The 16353-nt window shown below is 53.1% G+C and overlaps 1 protein-coding gene across 4 annotated transcripts; it reads right to left on the bottom strand.

The window, feature by feature from the left end:
* Positions 1-249: 249 nt before the first annotated feature.
* On the bottom strand, positions 250-16123 carry LOC116969782 (E3 ubiquitin/ISG15 ligase TRIM25-like). 4 transcript variants are annotated; one of them, XM_033016563.1, is made up of 7 exons: positions 15211-16122; positions 14340-14435; positions 9599-9775; positions 9069-9222; positions 7777-7989; positions 7469-7534; positions 250-1618 (listed from the first exon to the last, which is right to left on the bottom strand). In XM_033016563.1, exons 1-7 carry the CDS (start codon positions 15538-15540, stop codon positions 1068-1070), a joined length of 1587 nt encoding a protein of 528 aa, XP_032872454.1. In that variant the 5' UTR covers positions 15541-16122; the 3' UTR covers positions 250-1067. The 4 variants fall into 4 exon arrangements, with proteins under 4 accessions (XP_032872454.1, XP_032872455.1, XP_032872456.1 ...); XM_033016564.1 differs by having other exon boundaries at positions 7783-7989; XM_033016565.1 differs by lacking the exon at positions 7469-7534 and having other exon boundaries at positions 7783-7989; positions 15211-16123.
* Between the last annotated feature and the right edge of the window lie 230 nt (positions 16124-16353).

Below are 16353 nucleotides of genomic sequence, written 5' to 3'. Positions count from 1 at the left end.
CGACAGGTCCTTGATTAGTACGGGTGTCAGGGGTTATGGGGAGATGGCAGGAGAATGGGGTTGAGAGCGAAAGATAGATGAGCCACGATTGAATGGTGGAGTAGACTCAATGGGCCGAATGGCCTGATTCTGCAGCTATGAACGTGTAATGGTGGGTGTGGGTGGCCAAGAGCCTTCAGTGGCGTGTGGCTGCTGTCCAGCCCTGTGACTCTACGAGTGATGTGCGGAATGAGAACTCACCACAAGAGCCCAGGTTCACTGCCGCGGCGACATGCCACACTTTATTATCCTCTGTACATCAGCTTGTACTGCTTGTGTCAACATCAGCTCCAATAAATGCCGTTACACATCCGTGCTCAGCTGTTCTGTCACGCGCGCAGTTGCCCCTCACAGGGCAGTGTCGGGGTGAGGGAGGGGCAGAGGGAGCCGCTGTGGAACTGGGACCCTAATTGACCCAGGTTGATCCTATGACCCGACACCCATTGATTGTCCCTGTGACCCTACACCTGATGATCCTATGACCATTGCCCCTGTGACTCTACACCCTGTGACCCTACGCCCATTGGCCCATGATGCAGTGCAGTGGATGTAGCCCAGACCAACCTCCCTTTCAATGACAATCTATTACCTCACGCTGCCTTGGCAAGGCCACCAGCAAAACCAAGGAACAGTCTCACCCCTTGTTCTCTCCTCTCCCTATCAGGCAAGAGGTACAGAAGTGTGGAAACGCACACCTCCACATTCAGGGACAGTTTAGTCCCAGTTGTTATCAGGCAACTGAACCATCCTATCAGCAACTAGAGAGCAGCCCTGAACTCCCAATTACCCCATTCGTGACCTTTGAATTATATTGAATTGGACATTATGTTAGTCTAAATGTTGTACTGTTCATGTACACTGTGGGATGCTTGATCGGCTTTCCACTGACTGGGTAACACGCAACAAAAAGCTTTTCGCTGAACCTCGGTGCACGAGACAATGACTAAACTGGACCTTACGTCCGTTTCCCCTACACCCTCCGCCCATTGCCCTTTACCCTGTGCCCTTAATCCTGTTGCCCCGTGACCCTACACCAATTTCCCCGTGACCCAGTTGCGGGGCAGGATGCGGACACTGGCTTTCCGGTTGATGTAGAAGGCGGGGAACAGGGTATGGAGGAAGGGTCCGGAGAAGCGGTGGAGCAGGGTGGGGGCAGGGCCGAGGCTGTAGAAGGTCAGGGTGTGTTGCGGGAGGTCGAGCAGCAGGCCGATGTTAGAGTGCGGGGCTTGCAGCGTGCCCCCCGGCTGCCTGTCGTGCCAGGCAACTGCCTTGCCCTGGGACACCTCCAGGCACCAGGAGAAAGGGTTGCGCCCCAGCAGAGAGGCATTGTCCCGGCGCCGGCGATCCATCTCGCTGTGGGCCAGACCCACCATCACCGGCTGCCCACTCACCGCCACCTCCCAGTAGTGCCGGCCTTCCAACCCCGGCAGCCCCAGCACCTGGCAGAGCCGCTGGAAGCGCCCCCGCCCCTCTGCACGCTCCTGGCTCTCCGGCCACACGTTACTGGCCAGCGCACCCTGCTCCGAGACACGCAGCTCCCCCGAGGCTGTGCTCTCGTCAAAGCTCACCGCTGTCCAGCCTGCGGGCAAGAGGGGGGGGGGGGGGTGGTTAATATTGGGGAACCAGGGACAGTCTATGAGAATAGAAAATCATAGAGAATACAAACAAAAAATAGAAACATAGAGAATAGAAACATAGAGAACAGAAACATAGAGAATAGAAACACAGAGAGAAACATAGAGAACAGAAACATAGAGAATAGAAACATAGAGAATAGAAACATAGAGAATAGAAACATAGAGAGAAACATAGAGAACAGAAACATAGAGAATAGAAACATAGAGAATAGAAACATAGATAATAGAAACATAGAGAGAAACATAGAGAACAGAAACATAGAGAATAGAAACACAGAGAATAGAAACATAGATAATAAAAACACAGAGAATAGAAACACAGAGAATAGAAACACAGAGAATAGAAACATAGATAATAAAAACACAGAGAATAGAAACATAGTAACAGAATAGAAACAGAATAGATACATAGAGAATAGAAACACACAGAATAGATACATAGAGAAGAGAGACATATGGGCCTGACCCACGGGCGATTTTGTAGGCGACTGCCTGTGACTGTCAAGACGGGGAAAGCACACTACGAGAAGGGTCACGCATGTCCTTTAAGGGGGGGGGGGCGTGGGGGAGAGGGGGGAGAAGGAGACAACTTTTAAGAAGCCAGAGATACACGGCTGTGAAGCTCGGTGGACATTTAACATTACCGGTCAGTTATCCTTGGTTCTAAAAACAACTGCTTACTTTTTTTCCCCAATGAGCGAATGAAATTCATCGGTCAGCACCGGCTACAACCTACAAGAACCTTCGACCTCCTGGCAACTCACTACCACTGCACCTGTGACACGAGAATTCTCACTAATCTCTATGGCGGCTTAATTCTGGTCGCCGCTAATTTTTCAACACGTTGAAAAATTCGCGGCGACCATAATGAGGCCACGACTAGCTCCCAGAATGCGGGAACTCCTCACGACCATGAAGGCGACTCCCCGGCAACCACCCGCGAACATGCATAGTCTCCTCCAGTCGCCTAAAAGGTTTCCTTAATGGGACAGGCCCAATAGCGAATAGATACATAGAGAATAGATACATAGAGAAACAGAGATACATAGAGAAACAGATACATGGAAAATAGAAACAGAATAGAAACATGTATACATAGAGAATATAAACAGACATAGCGAATAGAAACATAGAGGCAGAGAATGGAAACAAAGAGACAGAATAGAAACAGAGATAAAGAATAGAAACAGAGGGAATAGATACACAGAGAATAGAAACAGAATAGATACACAGAGAATAGAAACATATAGAATAGAATGCCTTTCAAAAGTCATTCAAACAGCTTGGTTTGAACAAAATTGCATTTCTACAGTCTTAACAATTACAAAAAAAACCAAGACACACACTTAACACAATTTACACAAACATCCATCACAGTGAATCTCCAACATCTCCTCACTGTGATGGAAGGCAAACGTCTTATCTCTTCCCTTTGTTCTTCTCCCGCGGGCCAGCGGTCCAACTGCAGCGTCGAGGCGACTGGGGCTCACGATGTTAAAGCCCCCGGCGGGCGATGGTAAGTCCCGCGGTCGTTTAAGCCTCGTCAGGCGATGTTAGGCCCCGCTCCAAGTCCTTTAAACCCCGCGATTCCTGCAGGATAAGTTACCGTTGCAGGAGCTCCGAAATGCGGTCTCCCACCAGGGACCTGCGAGCTCCCAATGTTACCGTCCACAGGGCCTGCGGCCGGAGCCTCCAAAGCTCCGAAGTCGGGTTGCAGCCGCGCGCCACCACAGCTCCTCCCGCTCCGAAGTCGGCCAGCTCCGCGATGGCAAGTCCGCAGGCTCCGCGACCGGAGCCCTCAGGTTGGTTCCGTCCGGAGGCCGCCGCCGGCTCCACGATGTTAGGCCCAACGACATCGGCGACCCGACAGGAAAAAAGTCAGGTCCCCGTACAGGGAAGAGATTAAACGGTCCCCCCCCCACATATATCCAGCTAAAAAAAAGAATAAAACTAGAATCAAAACATACATTTAACGAGACAAAAATAAAAAAAGACAGACGGACTGCAGTCAAGCCGCTGCCGTTAGGCACCGCCACTCCACACCTATAGAGAAACATAGAGAATAGAAACATAGAGAATCGAAACAGATAATAGAAACACAGAGAATAGAAACATAGAGAATAGATACATAGAAACACAGAGAATTGGTGCAGGAGTAGGGCATTCGGCCCTTGGAGCCAGCACCCCATTCAATATGATCATGGCTGATCATCAACAATCACAGGTTCTAGGTGTCAACTGCACTACATTGCTTCACCCAACACCTCCGCTCAGTGCGCATTAACCAACCTTATCACCCGATGGCTCAGCAGTTCAACTCCCCCTCCCATTCCGAATCCGACCTTTCTGTCCTGGGCCTCCTCCATGGCCAGAGTGAGGACCACCGTAAATTGGACGAACAGCACCTCATATTTTGCTTGGGTAGTTTACACCCCAGCGGTATGAACATTGACTTCTCCAATTTCAGGTAGTCCTTGCTTTCGCCCTCCTTCCCCTCCCCTTCCCAGCTCTCCCACAGCCCACTGTCTCCGTCTCTTCCTTTCTTTTTCCCGCCCCCCCCCCCCCACGTCAGCCTGAAGAAGGGTCTCAACCCGAAACGTCCCCTATTCCTTCGCTCCATAGTGGCTGCCTCACCCGGCATTTTTGTCTACCATCATCAATCTGTACTCCATTCCTGCCTTCTCCCCATACCCCTTGATCCTGTAGCCCTAAAAGGTATACCTTATGGGCCTGTCCCACTTAGGCGACTGCCAGGGACTAGTTTTAATGGAATTCACCTACGACACCTGGCGACAACCTACGACAGCACCTACGACAGCAAAAATTGTCGTCACTGTTGCCGAAAACTTTTCAACATGTTGAAAGTTTTGCGGCTGTCGCCTGTACTCGTCTGAAAAATTTGGCTAAGTGGGACAGGCCATAACTCTCTTGAATACATCCAGTGAATTAACGTCCACTGCCTTCTGTGGCAGAGAATTCCACAGATTCACAAACTGGCTGGGTGAAAACGCTTTTCCTCATCTCAGTCCTAAATGGCCTACCCCTTATTCTTAAACTGTGACCCCTGGTTCTGGACTCCCCCATCACCGGGAACATCTTTTCTGCATCTAGCCTGTCCAATCCCTTAATAATTGTATATGTTTCTATAAGATCCCTTCTCATCCTAAATTCCAGTGAATACAAACTCAGTCGATCCATCATATGTCAGCCCCAGGAATAAACCTGGTGAACCTAATACAATACAATTTATTGTCATTTGAGCCCCAGTGAGACTCAAACGAAATTTTGTTTCCACAGCCATACAAACAAAGACAATGTCCTACAGACATACACACAATTAAGTTCACACAAACATCCATCACAGTGAACCCACTGTGATGGAGGCAAAGTCTTTTCTCTCCCCTGCTCTCCATGTCTCTCCCGATGTCCAAGCCCCAGGCGGGTGATGATAAGTCCCACGGCCATTTTAGGCCGCGCGGGGCGATTTACGGCCCCGCTCCCGGTCTGAAAGTACAAGGTCGGAGCCCCGGCGGGCGCTGTAATGTCCCACGGCCATGAAGCCGTGCCGGGCGATGTATGACCCCGCTCCAGGTCGTTCCAACCCCGCGACACGGGCTGGAGAAGTTGCGTTGCGGGAGCTCCGGGAAGCGGTCTCTCCCCCCGGACCCGCGAGCTCCCGATGTCCCGGTCCACCGGACCTGCGGCTGCGTTGCTGGAGCCTCCGAGCCCCAGGAGTCGAGTCGCAGCAGCGAGTCACCACCGCTCCCCACGCACCGAGGCCGGCCAGCCCCACGATGGTGAGTAGTCCGCAGCTCCACAGCTCCGCAGACTCCCGAGCCCCCGGGTCGTTCAGGTTGGAGGCCGCTCCACGGTGCTAGGCCCCAACGACAACGGAGACCCGACAGGGAAAAGGTCGGGTCTCCCGTACAGGGAAGAGATTTAAAACGGTTTCCCCCTCCCCCCCCCCCCGCCCCCCACATATACACATTTAAAACCAAGCTTTAAAAAACACAAACACTACATTTAACTAGACAAAAATAAAAAATAAAAGACAGACAGGCTGTAGGAGCCGCTGCAACGAGTCGCGCCGCCACCACCGCCACCTACGCTGCATTCCCTCAATAGCAATTATGTCCTTCCTCAAATTAGGAGAGCAAATTTGCATACAATAGTCGGGGCCCTGGGCAGTTGTGCTTTAGGATCTCCTTACTCCTAAACTCAAATCCTCTCGCAAAGAAGGCCAACACTGCCTGCTGAATCTGCATGCTTACTTTCAGTGACTGATGTACAAGCACACCCGATGTCTTGTTGCACCTCCCCTTCTTCTAATCTGACACCAATCAGATAATAATCTGCCTTCCTGTTTTTGCCACCAAAGTGGATAACCTCACATTTATCCACATTACACTGCATCTGCCCACTCATCCAGCCTATCCAAGTCACCCTGCAGCCGCATAGCATCCTCATCGCAGCTCACACTGCCACCCAGCTTTGTGTCATCCGCAAACTTAGAGATGTTACATTAAATTCCCTCGTCTAAATCAATAATATATATTGTAAACAACTGGGGTCCCAGCACCGAGCCTTGCGGTACCCCACTAGTCACTGCTTGCCTATCTGAAAAGGATCTGCTAATACCAACTCTTTGTTTCCTGTCTGCCAACCAGTTCTCTATCCATGTCAATACCCTACCCCCAATACCATGTGCTCTGATTTTGCACACTAATCTCTTGTGTGGTACCTTGTCAAAAAGGCTTTTTGAAAGTCCAGATACGCCTCATCCACTGGCTCTCCCTTATTCATTCAACTTGTTACATCCTCAAAAAATTCCATTAGATTAGTCAAGCATGATTTCCCCTTCATAAATCCACGCTGACTTTGGCCGATCCTGTCACTGCTTTCCAAATGCGCTGCTATAACATCTGTAATAATCGACTCCAGCAGCTTCCCCACTACCGATGTAAGGCGAACAGGTCTATAATTCCCTGTTTTCTCTCTCCCTCTTTTGTTAAAAAGTGGAGTTACCCTCCAGTGGCTACCCTCCAGTCCACAGGATATGATCTAGAGTCGAGAGATCATTGGAAAATGATCACCAATGGATCACTCGGACAGCAATGGTGAGAAGGGCCAAGGGTGAGCAGCTGGGCGAGTGTATCCTGGTCAGCCTGGGCGTGGCGGGCCGAAGGGCCTGGTTCCCTGCTGTTTGAATCTGATTCTTACTACCCCTCCCCTGCCCTCCTCCACTGCCCGTGAAACCGCACGCAGGCTGGGGGAAGAACGTCGCACATTCCCCCTGGGCAGCTGAAAACCCAAATGTTCACCCCCTTCCTTCCCTCACACCCTCCACTGGCCCCCTGTCTCTCCTCTCCCCACCCCTCTGCTTCTCTCCGCCTGGCTTCACAATCTGTAAATCATCCAAACGCTCACATTTTCTGTTCTTAACTCTGGCCTTTGTTCCAACCAAGCAGCACTTGGTTGGAACAAGCAGAGTAAATAAGCGGGACAGACAGACAGCACCTCTAGAGAGAAGGAATATGTGATGTTTCAGGTTGAGACCCTCATCAGCGTCGGAAAAAAGGTATCGACCTGAAAAGCCATGTTCTCCAGAGATGCCGTCTGTCCTGAGTTACTCCAGCACTCTGTGTCTTTTTGTGTATTAACCAGCATCTGCAGATTCTTGTTTCTACTTAAAGACATCTATACATTGGTTCCAAATAGCCCCACAACCCCAGCCCGTGACACTGCCCCGTGGCCTGTGACCTAGGGGAGGGCACGTTCCCTCTGATACTCACTCTGCAGCAGCTGCTCTCTGGTGACCATCTCCACGGAGGGTCCGGGCAGAGGTGAGGACGGGGCAGCTGTTGGAGAGAGGAGGGGGTAATGTCAGACTGGGGAAAGGGGGATGGGTCGGGCCAGAGGGGACCAAGGGTTGCTGTGGTAGAGGAAAGGGGTCACTATCAGACTGGGGAGTGGGGTCCGGGCAAGGGTGGGGGTGCGAGAGGGGACGGTGGAGATGGGGGGGGGGGTGGGGTGGGAGAAGGGGGGCGAATGGGGACAAGGGAGGGGACAAGGGGTGGGGTAGAGGAGGAGTGCTCCATATCTGTACCGGGGGTGGGGTCCATGTTCCCGCTCGGTGCCTCCACTCCCCCGACTGTGTCCGCGCTGGCCGCCGGTGGGAGGATGTTAGATGCGTGTGCGTTGTCCACACCCAGTGTTTGAACATCTGGTCCAGCCGTCTGAGCCTCTGGTCTCGGCGTCTGAGTGTCTGTTCTCGGCGTCTGACCGTCCAAATCTTGCGTCTGGTCGGCCTGATCTGTGCAGATGTCACATCATCATCTCTGGCACTGAGCACAGATGCCCCCCCCAACCCTTGACACAGAGGGGTCAGCAGACACAAATAGGGGTCAAGGGCCAGCAGACACAGGGGTTGGAGAAGTCAGTGGACATAGGCAGGGTCAGCAGACAATACAATTTATTTGTTATCATTTGAACCTCTTGAGGTTCAAACGAAATGTTGTTTCTGCAGTCATACACACAAGAAAAAGAACCAAGACATAACACAATTTACACAAACATCCATCACAGTGAATCTCCTCCGCACTGTGATGGAAGGCAAAGTCTTATCTCTCCCCTGCACTCCTCCTGATGTCAGAGTCAAAGTCCTCGGCGGGCGATGGTAAGTGTCCCGCGGCCATTAAAGCCGCGCCGGGTGATGCAAGGTCTTAGTGTTGGAGCCCCCGGCGGGCGCTAGCAAGTCCCGCGCCCATTTAAAGCCGCGCGGGGCGGTGATGTAAGGCCCGGCTCCAGGTACTCTTCAACCCCGCAACTCGGGCGGGAGAAGTCGCCGTTGCGGAAGCCCCCAAAAGCGGTCTCCCAGCAGGGATCCGCGGGCTCCCGGTGTCACCGTCCACCAGACCTGCGGTTGGAGCCTCCGAATCTCCGGGGGTCGGGCCGCATCAGATCGCCACCACAGCTCCCCCCGCTCCGAACTCAGCCAGCTCCGCGATGGTGGGTAAGTCCGCAGCTCCGCGACTGGAGCCCCAGGTCGTTCCGGTTGGAGGCCGCTCCACGGTGCTAGGCCCCAACGACAACGGAGACCCGACAGAGAAAAGGTCGGGTTCTCCGTACAGGGAAAAGATTTTAAAGTTTCCCCACCCCCCCCCCCCCACACACATACCCAGTTAAAAAAAACATTAAAAAAAAACATTTAACTACATTTAAACAAGACAAAAAATAAAAAAGACAGACGGACTGCAGAGTCCGCTGCGACGTGAGTGCCCAGGAGTCGCAGCGGCCTCTGCAGTCACAGACACAGACAGGTCAGCAGATATGGACAATGGACAGCAGACACAGACAGGGGTGAGCTGGGAGTGGGGATGAGCAGGGACTGACCTGCTGCATGTGTGCTGCTCCCACACAGCTGGGCCTGTAGCTGCTCGACTGCGGTCGTCACCACTTGCTGCAGGGCGGTGAGGGCAGCGCAGACGTCTGTCTGGCCAGCAGGAAGGAGCAGCCCGTCTGGGCACGGCTCCAGTCTCTGCCAGCCCTGTGGAGAGAGCAGCACCGCATATCAGTGTGGGGGGGAGGGGGGTCAGGTTGGTGTGGAGGGTGGAGTCAGGGATCGGGGAAAGTGGAGGGTCAGTGGTTGTGGAGGGTGGGGGTCAGGGTCGGTGGGGGTCAGGGGTCGGGAAGAGAAAGGGTGGGGTCAGGGTTGGCGGGTCAGGGGTTGGAGTGTGTGGGGTCGCGGGTCAGGGAAGATGGGGTAGCGGGTCAGGGAGTCAGAGTCGTGGAGGGTGACGGGACATAGGTCGGGGAGGATCAGGGGTCGGGGAGGGTGGGGTCGGTGGTGGCAGGTCAGGGGTCGGGGAGGGTGGGGTCAGTGGTGGCAGGTCAGGGGTCATTGGTCAGAGTGCGTGACCTACCTGCAGCAGTGCGGCCCCTTGTTGGGGTATCAGGGCGCTGAGCTCCGTCCACCGCTCCCGCAGCTTGGCCCGGCTCTGCTCCAGGCGATCCCCCTCCTCCGCTACCGTCCCCTCCATGCGACGGCCCACCTCCCCCAGCGCCCGGCCCAACTGCACCCGCGCACGCCACATCGACTCCTGGGCACAGCAAGGGCAGCCTGTCACCCCGAGATCACCAGAGACCTCCCAGTCCATGCCCACCCCAAGCCCCCATCAAACCCTCACCCTGCCCCTCACCCACCAGACCTCCCCGCAAACCCATCTCCGACCTTCCAACCTGACCCACCCCACCAACCATCCCTGACCCCCCAATCACCCTCCTTGGCTACCCGCACCCATCCTCCCCTGACCCCACCCCGACCCTTCCCTGGCCCCTCCCACCCTGACACCCACAGTCCCCCCCCCCCCCCCCACTCACCATCGTCTCTTGCCCAGACTCCAGCAACACTGACACATGGGGTCACCCTGAGTCCCCCCCTCCCAGTGTATCCAGCCCTGACCCCCACCCAGCAGGGAGGGCGCAGAAGAGATCCACCAGCATGTTCCCTGGGCCTGCCTGCGGGCCTGAGTTACAGGGAGAAGTTGTATAGGGTGAGAGTTTTTCTTTGGTGTGTAGAAGGCTAAGTGGTGACCTTATTGAGGTGTGCAAGAGCAGGAGGGGCACGGATAAAGTGAACGCTCACAGACTTTTAGGTGACAGGCGTCCCTCCTCTGTTCAAGAAGTGCTGCAGGGAAAGGCCAGGAAACCTAAAGAGCCTGTCCCACTTTCACCACCTCTGCCGAGTTTGCCCTTGACTCATACTCGCAGCATGGTCGTCACGAGGTCGCAGGCACTCGTGGCATCAAGTAGGTCGGGGCGTTTTTCTAGCATGATGAAAAATGCCCACGAGTAAATAAGGTTGTGAATTAGGTTGTGAAAGAGGGACTGACCCTTAAGGGATAAGATATTCATGCATTTAGATGGACAATCGCTGATTAGGGATAGTCAGCATGGTTTTAGACGTGGAAGGTCGTGTCTCACAAGCCGGATTGATTTGGTGACCAGGACTGGGCTGGTCAAGAAGAGGGGACGATGGCTGAAGATCTCGGGAGTATGCAAGGGGTGCAGGAACAGGAAGAGCTGCTAGGTGTGGTGGACAGCTACGTGGCAACCCCACGTGCAGGAGGCCGTTAAAAGCCTGACGTCAGCCATCACATCGTTTTCCTCACACACACACTCTCTCCCTCTCTCACATACACACACACACACTCTCTCTCACACACACACACACACACATACACACACTCTCTCATACACACACACACACACATTCTCTCTCCCTCTCTCATACACACACACACACACACACTCTCTCTCTCTCACATACACACACACACACACACTCTCTCTCTCTCTCACATACACACACACACACACTCTCTCTCTCTCACATACACACACACACACACACTCTCTCTCTCACATACACACATACTCCTGGGCGTGCATATTTCCGAAGATCTTTCCTGGTCCCAGCACACTGATGCAATTATAAAGAAAGCACATCAGTGCCTCTACTTCCTGAGAAGATTACAGAGTCGGTATGTCAAGGAGGACTCTCTCTAACTTCTACAGGTGCACAGTAGAGAGCATGCTGACCGGTTGCATCGTGGCTTGGTTCGGCAACCTGAGCGTCCAGGAGCGAAAAAGGATGCAGAAAGTTGTAACCACTGCCCAGTCCATCATCGGCTCTGACCTCCCCACCATCGAAGGGACCTATCGCAGCCACTGCCTCAAAAAGGCAGCCAACATCATCAAGGACCCACGCCATCCTGGCCACACACTCATCTCTCCGCTACCATCGGGTAGAAGGTACAGGAGCCTGGAATCTGTTACATTCAGGTTCAGGAACAGCTGCTTCCCCACAGCCATCAGGCTATTACACTCACCAACAAACAGACTCTGAACTGTATCTGCCTATTGCACTTTATCTGCTTATTTATGTGTATATTGAACTGAACTGTTCTGTATTTTTGCTTACTATATTCTATTGTGCTGCAGCAAGCAAGAATTTCATTGTCCTGTCTGGGACACATGACAATAAACTCTCTTGACTTGACTTCACTTGAAATTCACAACTCTCTGGGTGATTTTGTTTTTCTTATCAGTTTTAAATGGCCTTCCCCTTATTCTTAGACTGTGGCCCCTGGTTCATCATTGGGAAAAATTTTCATGCATCTAGCTTGACCAGTCCTTTAATAATTTTATACTTTTCTATAAGATATCCCCTCATCCTTCTAAATTCCAGTGAATATAAGTCAATCTTTCCTTGTATGACAGTCCCGCCTTCCCGGGGATTAACCTTGTGAACCTACGCTACACCATCTCAATAGCAAGGATGTCCTTCCTCAAATTAGGAGACCAAAACTGCACACAATATTCCAGATGTGGCCTCACCAGGGCCTTGTACAACTGCAGATGGACCCCTTTACTCCTATACTCAAATCCTCTTGTTATGAAGGCCAACATGCCATTAGCTTTCTTCACTGCCTGCTTGTTTACTTTCAGTGACCGGTGTACAAGGACACCCAGGTCTCGTTGCACTTCCTTTTTTCCTAATCAGACACCATTGAGATAATAATCTGCCTCCGTGTTTTTGCCGCCAAAGTGGATAACCTCACATTTATCTACATTGTACTGCATCTGCCATGCATCTGCCCACTAACTCAAATTATCCAAGTCACCCTGCAACCTCCTTGCATCCTCTTCACAGTCTACACTGCCACCCAGCTTTGTGTCATCCGCAAATTTGCTAATGTTACTTTTAATCCCATCATCTAAATCATTCATATATATTGTAAATAGTTGCGGCCCCAGGACCGAGCCTTGCGGCACTCCACTCGCCACTGCCTGTCATTCTGACAGGGACCCGTTTATCCCTATTCTTTGTTTCCTGTCTGCGACCAATTTCCTATCCATGTCAACACACTACCCCCAATACCAGGTGCTCTAATTTTGCACACTAATCTCCAATGTGGGCCTTATCAAAGGCTTTCTGAAAGTACAGAGAGATACACTACATCCACTGGCTCTCCTTCATCCATTTCACTTGTCACATCCTCAAAAAATTCCTGATTAGTCAAGAAGGATTTCCCCTTCATAATTGACTACAGCATCTTCCCACCACCGATGTCAGGCTAATTGGTCTATTATTCCCTGTTTTCTCTCTCGCTCTTTTTGTAAAAAGTGGGATATTAGCTACCCTCCAATCCACAGGAACTGATCCTGAATCTATAGAACATTGGAACATCACAAATGCGTCCACGATTTTTAGAGCCACCTCCTTGAGGACCCTGGGATGCAGACCATCAGGCCCTGGGGATTTATCATCCTTCAGTTCCATCAGTCTACCCAATACTATTTCTCACCTAATGCAAATTTCTTACAGTTCTTCTGTCTCCCTAGATCCTCTGTCCTCCAGTACATCTCGAAGATTGTTTGTGTCTTTCTTAGTGACATGACCAAAAAGGTTGATGAGGCCAGAGCTGTAGAAGTTATATATATGGATTTCAGTAAGGCATTCGACAAGGCATGCAACTCTGGAAGGTTAGATCGCATGGGATCCAAGGAGAAATAGCTGAATGGATAGAAAATTAGCTTCATGGAAGGAAGCAGAGGGTGATGGTGGAAGGTTGCTTCTTGGATTGGAGGCCTGTGACTAGTGGTGTGACTCAGGGTTCGGTGCTGGGCCCGTTACTGTTTGTCATCTATATCAGTGATTTGAATGAGAACATACATGAAATGATTAGAGAGTTTGCAGATGATACAAAAGTGGGTAGTTTTGCAGATAGTGAAGATGGCTGTCAAAGATTACAACAGAAGCTTGATCGATTGGCCAGGTGGGCTGAGAAATGGTTGATGGAATTTAATACGGAGGAATGTGAGGTGTTACATTTTGGGAAGTCTAACATGGGCAGGATCCACACAGTGAATGGTAGACCTCTGGGGAGCAGAGGGATCTACCCTGAGTAGTCCTGAGTAGTAGATTGGGTGGTCAGGAAGGCTTTCCGCCTATTGGTCTTCATCAGAGTATTGAATATAGAAGTTGGGAGATTATTCTACAATTATATAGGACATTATGAGACCGCATTTAAAGTATTATGTTCAGTTTTGATCTCCATTTTATAGGAAAAATGTTGTCAAGCTTGAAAGGGTTCAGAGAAGATTTACGAGGATGTTGCCAAGACTCGAGGGTCTCAGCTATTTTGGAGAGGTTGAATAAGCTGGGACTCTATTTCTTGGAGCGCAGGAGGATGAGGGTGATCCTATAGAGGTGTACAAAATAATGAGAGGAATAGATTGGACGAATACACAGAGTCTTTTTGTCCAGAGTTGAGATCCAGAGGACATAGGTTAAAGGTGAGTGGGGGAAAGATTTCATGGGAACCTGAGGCATAATGTTTATATGATGCCTGAGGAGGTAGTTGAGGCAGGTATCATAGCGTTTAAGACAGGTACATGGACAGGAAAGGTTTAGAGGGTTCTGGGCCAAATGCAGGTAGGTGGGACTAGTGTAGATGGGCCATGTTCGTCGATAAGGGCAAGTTGTGCTGAAGGATCTGTTCCCACGCTGTGACTCTCACCCTCCCCCATGGCCTTTCCCTCCCTCTCTCCCTCCCCCCAGCTGGCCCCCTCCCTCCACCGTCGGTGGGCAAGGCTCACCCGAAGGGAGTCGGCCCTCTCGGTCAGCGCAGCCTCTGCCTCCCACACTGCTCTCAGCCTCGACTCCACAAGCTGCAGCTCCTGGCGTACCGAGCCCTGGCACAGCGAGAGGTCGTCAGTCCCAGCCCCAATGGGGGGGGGGGGTTGGTGCAAGGGGTGGATACAGTGGTACAGTGGGTGGGTACATTGGTACAGGTGTACAAGGGGTGGGTACAGGTGTACGGGGGTGGGTACAGGTGTACAGGGGGTGGGTACAGGGATGGTACAGGGGTGGGTACAGGTGTATAGGGGGTGGGTATAGGTGTGGGCACAGGGCTACAGGGGGTAGGTACAGGGGTGGGTACAGGGCTACAGGGGGTGGGTACAGGGTTACAGGGGGTGGGTACAGGGCTACAGGGGTGGGTACAGGTGTATAGGGGTGGGTACAGGGCTACAGGGGGTGGGTATAAGTAGGTATACAGGGGTGGGTCCAGGGCTACAGGGGGGGGTACAGGTATTCAGGGGTGGGTACAGGGCTACAGTGGGTGGGTACAGGTATACAGGGGTGGGTACAGGTATACAGGGGTGGGTACAGGGCTACAGGGGGTGGGTACAGGTATACAGGGGTGGGTACAGGTATACAGGGGTGGGTACAGGTATACAGGGGTGGGTACAGGGCTACAGGGGGTGGGTACAGGTATACAGGGGTGGGTACAGGGCTACAGAGGGTGGGTACAGGTATACAGGGGTGGGTACAGGGCTACAGGGGGTGGGTACAGGGCGTGGTGCAGAGGTACAGGGGTGGGTACAGGTGTATGGGGGTGAGTACAGGGGGTTCAGGAGGATGGGTACATATGGTGGGAAGATGAGGTACAGGGTGTTGGTGCATTACCCGAGTCTCTTCATCTTCGATGGAGCAGAGGTCATCGGCCAGTGCCCTACTTTCCTGCAGCTGGGACCCGGGCAGGGGACAGAGGTCATCGGGCGGAGCCTTGCTCCCCACGGTCTGCAGCCACTCACAGATGCGGCTGAGTGCCACACTCTTGGAGAGCTTGGGCCGCTCTGGGTAGGGGTGTCGGCACAGTGGGCAGCTGGGGCTGGTCTGCCGCCCCCAGTGGTCCTGCAGGCATTCTGAGCAGAAGCTGTGGCCACACCCCGTGGTGACTGGGCAACGGAACGGACACTGGCAGATGGAGCAGTTCAGCTCTTCCATCTCGTCCATGATCACCCCTCACCCAGGCAATGACCCCTCACCCGGGCTACGACCCCTGACCCGGGCAACAACCCCTGACCCGGGCAATGACCCCTGACCCGGGCAACGACCCCTCACCCAGACTACGACCCCTCACCCGGACTACGACCCCTGACCTAGGCAACAAACCCTGACCTGGGCAATGACCCCTGACCCGGGCAACGACCCTCACCCGGGCAACGACCCCTCACCCGGACTACGACCCCTCACCCGGACTACGACCCCTCACTCCAGGCAACGACCCCTGACCCAGGCAACGACCCCTCACCCGGGCAACGACCCCTCACCCGGGCAATGACCCCTCACCCCAGGCAACGACCCCTCACCCCGGGCAACGACCCCTCACCCCGGGCAACGACCCTGGACACTGGCTCCCACCTCTCACCCCGGGTTTTGATCCCTGACACTGACTCCTTTACTTGCCCCGGAGAACCGACACGCAGTTCCCCCGCCCAGTCTCCCCGGCCCCCGCAGTCTCCCCGCCGGTCCCGTGTTACTCAGTCCCCGAGGCCGCGCTCTGCCGTCTGCGGGAATCGAAAGCGAAAGAGAGAGCTGACGGGGAGGAGTCTCCCTCCATCCATCTACACCCACACCCACACCCACACGCACTGCGGGCAGCGCTGAGTCGGGCTACACTGACATCTTTATTCTGCTTCTGCTGCACATCTGTAACATGGCGCGTTGCAGCTCCGCTCCGTCCACCCTTGGCCAGCTGTGGAGGAAACATCACACCGATCACCACAGTCGCTCGCCCCTCAACATCTGGCTTCGGGGCACCGCCTC

The sequence above is a fragment of the Amblyraja radiata genome, unplaced genomic scaffold (assembly GCF_010909765.2).
Source record: "Amblyraja radiata isolate CabotCenter1 unplaced genomic scaffold, sAmbRad1.1.pri scaffold_1173_ctg1, whole genome shotgun sequence".
In the NCBI taxonomy this organism is placed as follows: domain Eukaryota; kingdom Metazoa; phylum Chordata; class Chondrichthyes; order Rajiformes; family Rajidae; genus Amblyraja; species Amblyraja radiata.
Note: the sequence above shows the minus strand (reverse complement) of the source record. Positions and strands in the feature narration are given on the sequence as shown.